Below are 13,547 nucleotides of genomic sequence, written 5' to 3'. Positions count from 1 at the left end.
ATTTGTTAGAGGTAATCAAATTAACCAAAAGGATTATTGTTCCTGTAAATTTCTATATCCTTTAACTATTATTATTATAATTAATTAACTTGCACTTTATTCAACCAACGATTATAACTTGCCCTATTCATTATAATGCATCGCTTGCTTTAAAAGAGCTAGATCCTTACACTTGAAAAAACACCAATCAAGAAAAATTATATGAAGGTAAAGTTGGTGTGATCAATTATTACCTTAATAAATGAGCAAAGAAGAGGTGGTTCAAACAGTTGCATGGCCAACAGATGTAGTAGTAGTACTTTTATTTATTTTTTTGGGTTCAGAGATGTAGTACTATTATATTTTCTTATAAAGTGCTACTTTTATTTGGTAAAAAGAAATAAATCTATAGATATAAAATAGTGGGAAAAAAATGAAACTTGGCATTAGAAAAAAAAATAGTGGAAAAAAATAGAAAAAAAAATATGGGCAACTAATTAACTTTAATATCATATGCAATGTTTTTTAATACCATATGCAATTTTTTTAGTTTAATGGAAAAGCACTTGATATCATTCAATATTAATAACACCTGATTTTTTTTTTAAGGATTAACACATGATTTTATTACAAGCTTAATTTGTAATTGCAATGCCATTTAAATAATGGTCAAAATGTTTAATTCTTATTGAACTTGTAAATTCAAATATATTTTCCCTCTTAATATGTTAACAATTATAGCAATAAATATATGTAAAACTAACACAAATTCAAATTCAAACAAAGTAATTATTATTCTAACAACTATAATTAATATTTATGATTTTTGTTGGAGTTTCTTATTAGTTATTACTATAACAGACCCGATGAAGTACAATCAGCAAAAGATGCAAGATTTTTTTCTATTAGTATATAATAGTACCGTTTAATTTCTATAAATATATTAAAGTGCATGAATCCATGATAGACCCCACCTTGTCCTCGAAGATATAGCTCAGTAGTTAAATGTTGGGACGTTGAAGGAGTTTAAGAAGAGATATAGGGTTCATTATATTAACGAGCAGTTTTAATATACTTTTTAAGTACTTTAAATAATAAATTTTTCTTAAATTTTTATGAAAATGTGAGAAGTCAACGTATTAAGAATTGAAATATTTTACTTTTTGAATAAATAATGTGTTTAAGTGGAATGCTTACTTAAAAGAGTACTCATAATTAGCAAGATAATAGGCCCTAATTTTTCTTTCTTTCTTTGAGTTTCTTCTTCTTCCTTCACGGGTAAGTGATGATTTTAGGTCATCTACATTTTTTTCTTTCTCTCTTTTAATTTAAATAAGTGATTTCACATATATTGTGTTTTTAGTTTCTTTCTTTTGTTGTGGTGTCATCGTTTGATTGCGGCGTTTTGTTGGTCGTCGTCTTTGGTACGACATTGTTTGATTTTTTGTCTTGTTGCGGTGTTCTCTAGTTCATATTGAAATATCAACGTCAATCAATTGCAGATTCAATTAATTATTTATGCGCCAATGTTGCAGATCTGGAAGCATAGACATTCTGACCACTTTGATTTTATCATATTATTTGTAGGCATTTTGCCGTTATATGTTATTAACTTGGATGTTGTAAGTTTGTTCGCAGATTCATCCCTTTTATTTTTAGCGATGTTAAATTTGTATTTGCATCTAATGTACTCTATCAATTATTGGAATGATTGAATATCTTTATTTTCTTGTAATAAAAAAGCAAGATAAAAGCCACTAATTTTGATCTAGTACTGAGAGATTTAAGTAGTATGTTATAGGTCAAAGGTTCAATTCTCACTCATGGTAAACCAAACAAAAATACACCGTACTCGGTCAAACCAAAAAAGGGTAATCATTGAATTCAAATAATCGGCTATAAATTCAGGTTTTTGTTAAGCATATTATGATCATATTCATTCCTATATGCTTCATCATGAAAATTTTCATGTCTCAAACTAGTGTGTTTTCACCCGTGCAATGCACGGTTTTTTTAAAAAAAAAAAAAAAAAAATATTTTTTTTTTTTTTTTTTTAAAAAAAATTTTCCATTAAGCAAGATCCTACGCTTAGCGTGTTTTTGATTTTTTCATTCCGTAACCCTAACTGAAGCAAAAGCTCTTCATTTTTTCTCTCTTCATACGCTGTCATTTTCCCCAACATTTGGCGTAAGATTCTCCTATCTTGACTAACAAAACATCATTTTAACTATTTTTCTTATTGATTAAGACTATTTTTCTTGTTTTGTCAAAAAGAATAACATGTAGACTTATAAAGGGGAGATAATTCAAGTAAAAAACGTGTATTATTATTTTGGTGCGAGATTCACTATGGGGGGTGAAAAGAATAAGTTGATGTAGACATGTAAATAGGACACGGTTCAAGTAATATTCTCCTCAAAGGATGACTTTACGAAGAAATTTGAATTGAGGAAATGAAAAGAAAAAAAATTGTATTATGAGAGACAATGTTGAATTTTTATTTAAAATATGAACTGTACCGATCTAAATGGTCATATTGAATTGAAATAGATTAAATAATACATAACAAAAACAAAATCAACACTATTATTTAAAATAATTACGAATAAATTCAACGATACAATAATATAAATCATAGATTTTGCACGGTTATCTATAAATTATTTGAAAATTTTTAGGACAATACAAATTGAACCGACACAAATTAGGTAACACAAAATCAACATAAAACAATCACATTATTATTTGACTCCCAATAAGATCAACGATACAATAATACAAAGCATATATCATGGGTAGTCATATATAAATTATTTGAAAAACTTTATGATAAACAATATCAACAATATTAGTTTTTGCTAGACCACCATCATCGACTATAAAATTCTTCAAACATGCTATAGTTTTAACTCGAGAAACGACAACATATAACTGGCCATGGATAAAAATTAGTGTCGGAAGATAACCCAACATGACACAACGTTTGTCGTTGACTTTTGTTAACTGCCAATCATTAGCATTAGCAATATGATGATATCAGTTTTATTTATGGGGTATAAACCACATTATTAATATTTGTCCCGATCACGACTTGTGCACCTATGACATTAGTTAAACTTGTATAAATTAAAAAGTTGTTTTGGTTAAACATAAATAAGACTAAATTATATAAAAAAATAATAATATTAAGACATAAAAAAACTATAATGAGGAACCTATAAAAAAGATAAAAGACTAAATAAATTTAATTGTAAAGACCAATTCAAGTTCAACAATGACAATTACAGTAATATTTAAATAATTTAATTAAGTAATTTTTTTTTTATTATTTTCAAAAAAAATTCCAGATATATTCTTTGGTGTACATATTTTCAATAGATTTGATGTTGTTTTTATTATTCACTAAAAAGAAAAAAAAAATTGATTCATTAAATTTAATAAAAATATAACATTAGTCAGTAAAAATTTACATATAAATTGCATGAGTACACTGCACTTTAAAATTATAATTTAAAACAATAAAACAAACATATTTAACAATACAATAATATTTGTCAACAAAAAAAAAATACAATAATAAAAATCTTAGAAATTGGATAGTCATCTATAGATTCTTTGAAAAACTTCATGATAAACAACATTAATGGTACTTGTTTTGGCTAGACCATCGTCACCGAAATTTACTCTGAATTTGCACTAGAAAAATTTCGGTTTCTGCGAACCGAAGTTTTTTCAAGGGCAAAATTGGAAACTCAGGGGGATAAAAGATTCACGGGGGGTGGGGAGAGAAAAGATCTAAACAATATCAAGCAAGTGAGATAAGCATTGTGGGCTTGGACTATCCAATACGGCCTAAAACTGAAAACTCATTAATTTGGCTAGGGTTTCTATTTTGCCAGCCGCCACCTATTTCCTTCCTCTTCCATTTGCTTTTACAAAGTAACAACAATCCACAAAACAACTCTCAATTTCATCTCTAATAGTTTCATTGTTCTCTATGTTTTTCCCATGTATATCGCTTGTCTTCTAGCTCTTTTTCACCCATAAAACATGTCTCTCATCTGATTTTAAATCCATGAACCCATCATGTACTTCTCAAATTGTGAGATGCGGCCACTACATGCAGCTAACTGACCTGATCTCACCCGTGCAATGACGGTTTTTTTTTTTTTAAAAAAAAAAAAAAAAATTTTTAAAAAAAAATAAAAAATTTCCATTCAGCAATCGTTAGCTTAGCGTGTTTTTGAGTTTTTCATTCCATAAATCTAACTGAAACAAAAGCTATTCATTTTTTCTCTCTTCATACGTTGTCGTTTTCATTCCGTAAATTTAACTATTTTTCTTATTGATTAAGACTATTTTACTTGTTATGTCAAAAATAATATCTTGTGGACTTGTAAAGCGGAGACGGTCCAAGTAAAAACGTGTATTAATATTTTGGTGCGAGATTCACATATAAGGGGTGAAAGAATGAGTTGATGTAGACTTGTAAATGAGACATAGTTCAAGTAATATTCTCCTCAAACGATGATTTTACAAAGAAATCTGAATTTAGAAAACAAAAAAAAAAAAATTGTATTATGAGAGACAATGTTGATATGTAAATTAATGTGCAATCTTCGAGAACTATATACAGAAAGGAATTGAATATAAAAATATAACATTAGTCAATAAAATTTTACACATAAATTGGCATGAGTACACTGCGCTTTAAAATTACAATTTAAAACAACACAAACATGTTTAACAATACAATAATATTTGTCAACAAAAAAAAATACAATAAAAAAATCTTAGAAATTGGATGGTCATCTATATATTCTTTGAAAAACTTCAGGATAAACAACATTAATGGTACTTGTTTTGGCTAGACCATCGTCACCGACTATAAGAATCTTCAAACCTGCTCTAGTTTTAACACGAGAAACAGCAACATATAACTGACCATGAGTAAAAACTGGTCTTGGAAGATATAACCCAACGTGAGACAATGTTTGTCCTTGACTCTTGTTAATTGTCATGGCAAAACAAACACAGAAGGGGAATTGGCGCCGTCTGAAACTTATTGAAACATTGGCATCTGATGGTACCAAACTCATTCGGGAGATATAAACAATATCACCAATATTAGTTCCTGTTACGATTTTAGCACCAATGACGATGTTCCCCATGTAGAAAACAATAAGACGTGTGCCGTTACATAGCCCAGACGAAACATCAATATTCCTTAAAAGCATGATCACAGCTCCAACTTTGATAATGAGTTTATGATTTGGCATTCCAGAACACTTAATTTCATTCAAAAACTCAGTTGTAATCCATCTAAGATCCACACCAACATCATCATCACCTTTTGAGATTGAGTCACAACTGAGATACACTTTCGCATCACTGGGCATAAGAGCAAGTACATAATCATTTATTTCTTCGACAACATCCAATGTTGGAGCAAGAATAGCCCTATCTTGAAAGAAATCTGGAACATATATATTTTCAAGCAAATTTGGATAAATTGCCTCAACAATATCACCTATCGGGTTTAGAGAACTCTTAACTAAAATATCTTGAGGAATTTCAACAACTGACTCACCATCTTCAGTAATACCAATCTTACCATCTCCAATATCAAGTATCCAGCTGGCAAACTCTCGTAATTGCTCATTTTCAACTGAATTGGATGAAAATTGCAAGCGCATATTTTTTGTTAATCTCAAAACTTTGCATCTGCGCCAAAGGTAGGATGAATTAATTGTTGCATGAACAATGTCAGCGCGAGATCCTTTAGGAATAACAGGCAAAATTTGCCTAAAGTCTCCACCAAAAACGACAGTTTTCCCCCCGAATGGCAGAGATTTATTCTTAACATCAACTTCACTCATTATATCCCGAAGAGTTCTTTCAAAAGCTTCAAAAGCCCACTTATTAATCATAGGAGCCTCATCCCAAATAATTAAGCTAGTCATGATCAGCAACTGTGCCTTTTTACTACCTTTATCAATTTGGCAACAAGATTCCTTAGTAAGAACTAAAGGAATTCCAAACTGTGAATGTGCAGTTTTACCACCAGGAAGTAGGATAGAAGCTATACCACTAGATGCAACATTTACTACTATTTTTCCCTCCGAACGAAGTCTATAAGAAAGAGTTTTCCACAAGAACGTCTTCCCAGTCCCACCGTATCCATCAACAAAAAACATAGATCCAAGCCCATTATCAACAGCCTTATAAATATCTTCATATGCAAACAATTGCTCTGAATTTAAGTTACCAACATGTTCATTGTGAAGAATCCTCATGTCATCATAGTCATAACTAAATTCATTCTCGAGCAAAATGTTATTGAAAATACCATTATTTTGTTCTTTTAACTTCGGCATGCATTCATAGTCCTCCAGAGATTTTCCATTTGCCCGCAAATAATTGTCAATCTCAATGAGACATGATTCTTTTAAATCCTCGCGGGACATAACAAATTCTGAAGAAAAAAACTATTAAATAAAATATAAATCAAAAGAACATAAATAAACTGTTAAGAGATAGAAGTTCACCTGGCAAATTCAACTCACGACGCTTTTGATACAATATTCCATCGGCCAGAATTTCCCATAACTGTTCCCAAACATTAAAAGGGTCACTCATTGAGTTAGACATCAAAAACCAGGAAAACATCTTTCGAATAGAATACCCAGATTCAATATTTGCAACTTCAACAATAGCATTGATAAAATCTTGATCATCTTCCAATAACCTCAAATCAGCACAAGCTTCCCTAAATGAATCATGGACATGACCATTTACCATACGAAGATCCTCAAAACTGGTGCATCCAACTTGGGCGGTCAACAACAATCTTAAATAAAATAGCTCACGGGAACCGTGTGGAATGTAGGTCAAGCGACCCACCGAACCACCACTTTTCCTCGGTTTCCAGAACCGACCATCAGAATCATAAGTGAATAAGGTTGGAAATTGAGAATATGTTAGGTGACGACCTTGAGGATATTGCCTGTTTGCAACCATCCAAGCCAAAAACATAGTACCCTTTTCATTATTGGACTTTAGAACCTTTTCTAGATTAGAACTATCATTGAAGACCACTCTTTGGTTACCTTGGGTATGGAAAGTTAATCTAGTGACTGGAGGCCACCTAAAATGAATCTTATAAGCAAAGATCCTCCAAATAGATTCTGATGGACACAAAAACCGGCAGTCATAGTACTGCTGTATCTCATCAACACATTCATCATCACTTGTATGTAAAGTAGCAGTCACTCTATCAACTCCTTTGTTAATATACTTAAACAAATATTTAATACAATTTGATTTGTTACAATATTCTATATTAACATGCGCTTGATATTTCATCATGAGTTTCGGATTGTACGGAACAACACTTCGATTATCAAGAATTGCTTCCTTTTTAATCACAGTGTGCCCAGAGTCTCTGCGCCTATAAATAGGATATCCACTTGGATCAAAAGAGGTATGCGACACAAATTTTTTTGGATAAAATTTAGAACAACGATGATGATCTTTCATGCACGGAGATTCGGTAAAACCATTCCCACATGGTCCATGAATCATGAAATTTGTTACAGTTGAATAAAGTTTAGGGAACAAATTTTTATCAGGTAATTCAGCACAAATCACCGAGTCAATTGCAGACGCTGTAGTTAATTTATCTCGAGGATCTAACCACAGTAAAATGTGTGCATGAGGCAATCCTCTCTTTTGAAATTCAATAGTATACATACCTTGTAAAAATTGATCAATAATCAATATTAAGAAGAAGTTTTAACAATAGAACAATAAAAAGACAAAAAAAATACTAAGGCAAAATATAATAAATAATTTCACAATAAAATAGAGCAAATTACTTACTTGCAACAACCCTACCGAAAAATTGACCCTTTCGAAAATCTGACATCATTAGATTTAATTTCATTTGAAATACACGACAGGTAATATCAGGTCTGTATACTGAATAGTTACCAGATTTAGCCATGTGGCGTTGTATTTCCGGCCATTTTGGGTTGCAGGTGAAAGTAAGAAATAAATCAGGATAACCGAATTTTTTGCAAATGGCCATTGCGTCTTGACAATTATTGAACATGTAGCGCCTCCCACCAGTAAAAGAAGACGGCAGAACGATTCGAGACCCAATGGAAGATGCAACAAAATCACCACGACTAATAGCTTCTTCTATTCCCGCAAGAAAATCAGATCGAATTTCACCTTGATTAGACCTTATCCAAGATAACCTTTGAGATTCAATCATCGAATAAAGGTCAACTACAAACTGCTGGAATAATCTTCTACTCCTAAGAATAATAGAATCTTCGTTCATTCTCTCTTGAAGACGGAAAGCTATAAACGCACGCATTGGAACACGAATTCTTTTTTTTTTACTTGTTGACGCTGTCAAACGGTTAAGTGGGATTTTCTCTTGGTACTGATCTTCACCAAAAGGAAACAACAACGGGTATTGCAACGGGATATACTTTGCATGAGTTTCATGAATTCTCTTCAAATATCCATTTTTTTTGCGTACGACAATATCTCTTCCATCCTCATCATCTCCAATATCACCAACAACCAATGCAGCCACTTCATCAAGCCGAGGTACATTATAAACTCGGGGATCTCTTTGTCGATCACGAAATAAACGTAAACTTACAGGGACACTTTGATCAACATCAAGGTAATCCCTAACCATACGAAAACATTTCACCAACAAATTGTGTTCGTCCATGACAGCCAAAATTTCTGCCACCAACAATGGATCAAGTGCTTTCTTAGAATCCAGGGAACTACGAAAGAACACAAATCACATGTTATATGTCACCAAAATTAAATTATCTATTTTACAATTTATCAATACAAACAATAAGATAATTGAAATATATTGAATCGAATTAATAATTACCTGAAATGGGATAATCGATTTGAAACCTCATTTTGAGTATCATATATATATAACTGAGCAAATTTGGGAAATTCACCATGTTTAGGAAGTAAGCTACCAATACGGTGGTAATTTTGCCCAGCAATAACAAAATGAGGAGGACCATGTCCATCATTAGATGCAGTATCAACTCTTCCTAGGAGTGAAGTAAAAGAAAACATGTTATTGTAAGATCTTATATTTCCAAAAAAATGAGAACTTTTTGGGTGAAATCCATTGAAAAGAGATCTTATTAGAGGTGGTGGTTCCTCCAGATATGGAATCAAGATTTTGCCCTTTTTACAACAGAAAGAAACTCTAACCACATTGCTCCCAGGATCCTTTTTAGCTCTCTCGTAATACCAAATCATTGCGCCACAATCCGGACACACAACATCCATATCACCAATATCCATATACTCTGTAAATTGACAATTACATTATAAACAACTAAAATTACAACCATTAATTAAATGCAAAATATACAATAAGAATCTATTAATTAGTTTGTAATCGTACCTACTACTTCACTTGATCGAAATTTCCTAATGTTTGTAAAATCAGACTGTAGAGCATTCTCATCCTCGTATGAACAACCAGCACCAACTGTGTAAAAAATTCAATGAAATTACAAAAAATTCCGAGCATAATCACCGGAAGAACAAATTCCACTGGCAATCAGAACTCAATTAAGAAACCAAACACGAATTACAATCTTCAGGTCCGATTCGAACCAAATATTGGATGAACAACATACAGACTACTCTTACCCCCTTGTAGATTTGAATTAATCAAGCATTAGAACCAACCGATCTCCATAAAGGTATAATGTTATTTTTTTCAGCAAAAACCATAAGGATTTCGCCCCAAAAATTGAAGATTTTCAACACCAACAAATAAGAACAATCTTATGGTTTTTGGTTTTTGTTTTTTTCAACTGGAAGGTGATAGTTACTTTCAGTTTCACTAAAGGGATGAAGTTTTTTTGCATTTTTTTAATTACTAATGGGTTGCCTTTTATTTTAATTTTTTGATATATTTTTAAATGTGTGAGTTGTTTATTTATTTTTTACTTTTAATTAAAACCAACTAAATTTTAGGTAAATAATCATGAATCAATTGTTAAAAAAAAAAACAAACGAAACACTCAATTTTAGGAAGACCCAAGTGTAAATAGTGAAAAGGATTTCCAAAAATTGCTTCAAAACTACAATATTTAGGATTTACAGAGGATTTTTTTTTTTAACAAACAGGAGTTGCTCAAACTTACTTTATGAATAATGGAAATAAATAAATATCATATATTTTACTCCTCTTACAAATTAACTGAAAATAAAAAATCTATAAAAATATATAAAAGGATATGAGCGTTTGGACAAATTTTTTTTTTGTCACAAAAATTAAACGAAAATCAAATATCTATAAGAAACCCACAATAACAAAAGACATATATTCATCTATCTATCTATCTATCTATCTATATATATATATATATATATATATATATATATATATATATATATATATATATATATATATATATATATATATATATATATATATATATATATATATATATATATATATATATATATATATTTGGTTGTGCTCTAAATAATATTAAGAATTATTACATGATGAACAATAATTGCTAGATGAATTTGAAATTTGTTGCTCCAACAAAAGCATTCCAGCCCTTGATCGATACACTGTTAAAAATAATATGAAAATAGTTACACAAAAAGAAAAAACCTTCGTACAATATTAAATAACTACTAAGCAAAGTTAAAACAATCATAGAGAATAAACTTACATCCACGTCTAATACTAATTTTTTTAATAACCCGAGTTCCTTGTAGACGTTTAAGTTTCATTTTTTCTATACGAATGCGTCGCATCAACCTACTTAAATTACAAAACCATGTTGAATCAACCATGATTATCTAAATTATGAACAAACTTGTAAAATAATTGAGGAATACTAAAATGAACTAAAGAGGTTGTATGTTCTCAAATTAGAATGAAATGAGACAAAGACAATTAGTATTTATAAGAAAAAAAGGATAAATTAAACAACATAAAGGATAAATTGGGAATTTAGAGATCCAATAATTGAACCACAAAAAAGACAAAATAAATTATTTAATATTAATATAAATAATAATATATAAAATAGCCTAGCTTAAGCTAAATTTAACTATGGCTGAAGACAAATAGGCTATAAATAAAAACTCAATAGGTACTTAATATAATTTTTTTTTTTTTGCGATTTGTCAAGTTAATTAAAATAAGTTAATACTCCCTCCGGTCCTTATTATTATAAGAAACAATTTGAAAAAGGTAAACATACCAAGAAACCTTATATTTCTTAATAAAAATTCTAAAATTTTAGAGTCTATTCCAAAAATAACCTTGGTGTATTACTTTATCCTTGAGGAATATATCACTATAATTAATGCATACAATTTGATAAGGATAAAAATGGAAATGTAAAAATAAATTTAATAATTGTTTCTTATAAAAATGACCAGAATTTTTTTCCAAATTGTTGCTTATAAAAATGACCGGAGAGAGTATTAGGATACATGTGAATTTTTTGAGAGACGGAATAGTAGCTGATTGCTTAATCAACTGAAACTAATTCAATAATGCATCTTTCCTAGAGCTACTATAGGGTCTCAATCAATAATGCATATTTGCTGTAGCTATGGCATATAGATAACAGAGGGAATAGTAAGCTAGTGAATGACTAAGAAAAACAAAACGTAACATCTTGATATCAAAGGAAAAAAAAAACAAAGTACATTTTAATAGATAAATTTTAATAAGGAGCACTTCATCGAATAGTTTATGATAAAACAGTTATGAATAAAATTATGGTGGATACAAATTAAACAAAATCCACCGTAAATGAGTCTTGATAACTCGTCAGATAATTTTAAAAAAAAATTTAATCAATCATTTATACGATATAAATTTTTAATCAAATAATGTATTCTATAAAATTCTTATTCGATACATTACTCATTTATGGTGGTGAAGACTAAATAATTAGCAATCAAATAATTATTCTTGTTAATCCTCATATAATATACTAATTTAATTTAAAAATTTACTAAATATCCATTAATCGACATAAACCATCTCATAAGATAAATTAATATAAGATTTGTCAAAAAAAAAAAAAGATAAATTAAGATTAATATTTATTTATTTACGATAAACAAGTCATGAATAAAATTATGGCGAATACAAATTAACCAAAATCCAACGTCGATGAGTCTTGATAACCCATCAAATAATTATCCTAGTTAATACTAATATAATATGAAAAAATACAACACATTAAACAATTGTCTATTCATAACCAAAAGATAAACCAGTGAATAATTTTTGCTTCCAATTGTCTATTCATAGTCCAGGAGAAATAAAAACACGAGAAGTTAAAAACTCTGATACAACACAACCACAAGAACCCAAGAAATAAATCAAAACAAAATAACACTAAATTCAATACACCCATAAGAAAATCAACAAATTAACTAACGTGAACGACGACGACGACGCAGGATCTGGACTTCGATAACATTATCACCAGTGGTGGCATTGAAGATAACCTTATCTCTGAACTTCAATTTGTTGTCAGTCACGAATTTCTTCCAACAAGAGTAAACAAATCTGGTTTCTTTATTTTGACCTGAAGTAAAAATCTTTGAATTGTAAACTCTTCCAGATGCAACATCAATAAGATAGATCTTCCTATCAGAGTTCATTAAACAATTTCTGGTGTATTCCCTGGGAAAATTCTACAAGCAAAGATAACAAAACACAATATTAGGATATCAGCGCAAAGCCAGAAAAAATCAATATTAAGTAACAGTTAACAACGAAAATAAATCAATTAAACTATACCAGGACATTTCTACCCCTAGAGATTGAGGAAGTAACGACCAATTCCCACTTGAATGAGGATCGAAATTGCATTCTTATGGAACCGCTGCACATAATTTTGGGATCGATTAAGAAAGAGGAAGGCACAGATTATCTAAACATCAACAAAACAGAAAACTGAAATAAAAAATATAAATATGAAAACACAGAAAAGCAAAGAACCACTATAGATCAAAAAACCTGACGGAAGGAAATTCAAATGGATTTTTCATTGAAAAATTTCTTTTGTGGAATAGAAAATAGATCTAATAATGGAGAGGCAAAAAGTATAGGTGAACCATGACAGATTCTTGCAATACAACTGCTATGAGCAGTGTCTTGCATCTTTAAATGCACAAAGGTGAATAAAAAATACATATAACAAAGGGTAACCTAATAAATAAAATATCCATTGGGCAAAACCCAACTCAGTCAGCTCCATGGGCCAGGCACAAATAATGGATCCACGCCAAAAAAACAAATGGCCCACTATTACAAAAACACCAAACAACCCATGATTGGAAAAACATTTGAATTGAGACTAATACATAAGCTTCATAGATTCATATATCAGTAACATAAGCAAATTTTTCACAAGGGAAACAATCCAAATTTCATAAACACCAGACAAAACATAAACCCCAAAGATTGCCAAGTTCATAATATCAATACACAATTACAACATCATTCCCCA

General features: G+C 30.2%; 2 protein-coding genes across 2 annotated transcripts; both read right to left on the bottom strand.

The window, feature by feature from the left end:
• Positions 1-4,787: 4,787 nt before the first annotated feature.
• On the bottom strand, positions 4,788-10,860 carry LOC123893069. The gene is made up of 7 exons (XM_045942993.1): positions 10,737-10,860; positions 10,558-10,632; positions 9,443-9,529; positions 8,906-9,350; positions 7,861-8,789; positions 6,528-7,733; positions 4,788-6,454 (listed from the first exon to the last, which is right to left on the bottom strand). Exons 1-7 carry the CDS (start codon positions 10,858-10,860, stop codon positions 4,788-4,790), a joined length of 4,533 nt encoding a protein of 1,510 aa, XP_045798949.1.
• A 1,446-nt stretch (positions 10,861-12,306) lies between these two features.
• Positions 12,307-13,210, bottom strand: LOC123923784. Its single transcript, XM_045976521.1, has 3 exons — positions 13,055-13,210; positions 12,836-12,920; positions 12,307-12,729 (listed from the first exon to the last, which is right to left on the bottom strand). The coding sequence occupies exons 1-3, from the start codon at positions 13,084-13,086 to the stop codon at positions 12,466-12,468; spliced, it is 381 nt and encodes a 126-aa protein (XP_045832477.1). The 5' UTR covers positions 13,087-13,210; the 3' UTR covers positions 12,307-12,465.
• Positions 13,211-13,547: the final 337 nt, after the last annotated feature.

The sequence above is a fragment of the Trifolium pratense genome, linkage group LG1, assembly GCF_020283565.1.
Source record: "Trifolium pratense cultivar HEN17-A07 linkage group LG1, ARS_RC_1.1, whole genome shotgun sequence".
Classification (NCBI taxonomy): domain Eukaryota; kingdom Viridiplantae; phylum Streptophyta; class Magnoliopsida; order Fabales; family Fabaceae; genus Trifolium; species Trifolium pratense.
Note: the sequence above shows the minus strand (reverse complement) of the source record. Positions and strands in the feature narration are given on the sequence as shown.

What these genes read in the sequence shown, in the direction of transcription:
- LOC123893069 (XM_045942993.1), bottom strand. Translation starts at nt 10,860, where the DNA reads ATGGTTGATTCAACATGGTTTTGTAATTTAAGTAGGTTGATGCGACGC. An exon ending in TAGCAATTATTGTTCATCAT is followed by an intron (nt 9,530 to 10,557) that starts GTAATAATTCTT and finishes TTTTTTACACAG; the next exon opens with TTGGTGCTGGTTGTTCATAC. An exon ending in TCGATCAAGTGAAGTAGTAG is followed by an intron (nt 9,351 to 9,442) that starts GTACGATTACAA and finishes GTAATTGTCAAT; the next exon opens with TTACAGAGTATATGGATATT.
- LOC123923784 (XM_045976521.1), bottom strand. Translation starts at nt 13,086, where the DNA reads ATGAAAAATCCATTTGAATTTCCTTCCGTCAG. An exon ending in TTTGAATTTCCTTCCGTCAG is followed by an intron (nt 12,921 to 13,054) that starts GTTTTTTGATCT and finishes AATTATGTGCAG; the next exon opens with CGGTTCCATAAGAATGCAAT. An exon ending in CTAGGGGTAGAAATGTCCTG is followed by an intron (nt 12,730 to 12,835) that starts GTATAGTTTAAT and finishes CTTTGCTTGTAG; the next exon opens with AATTTTCCCAGGGAATACAC.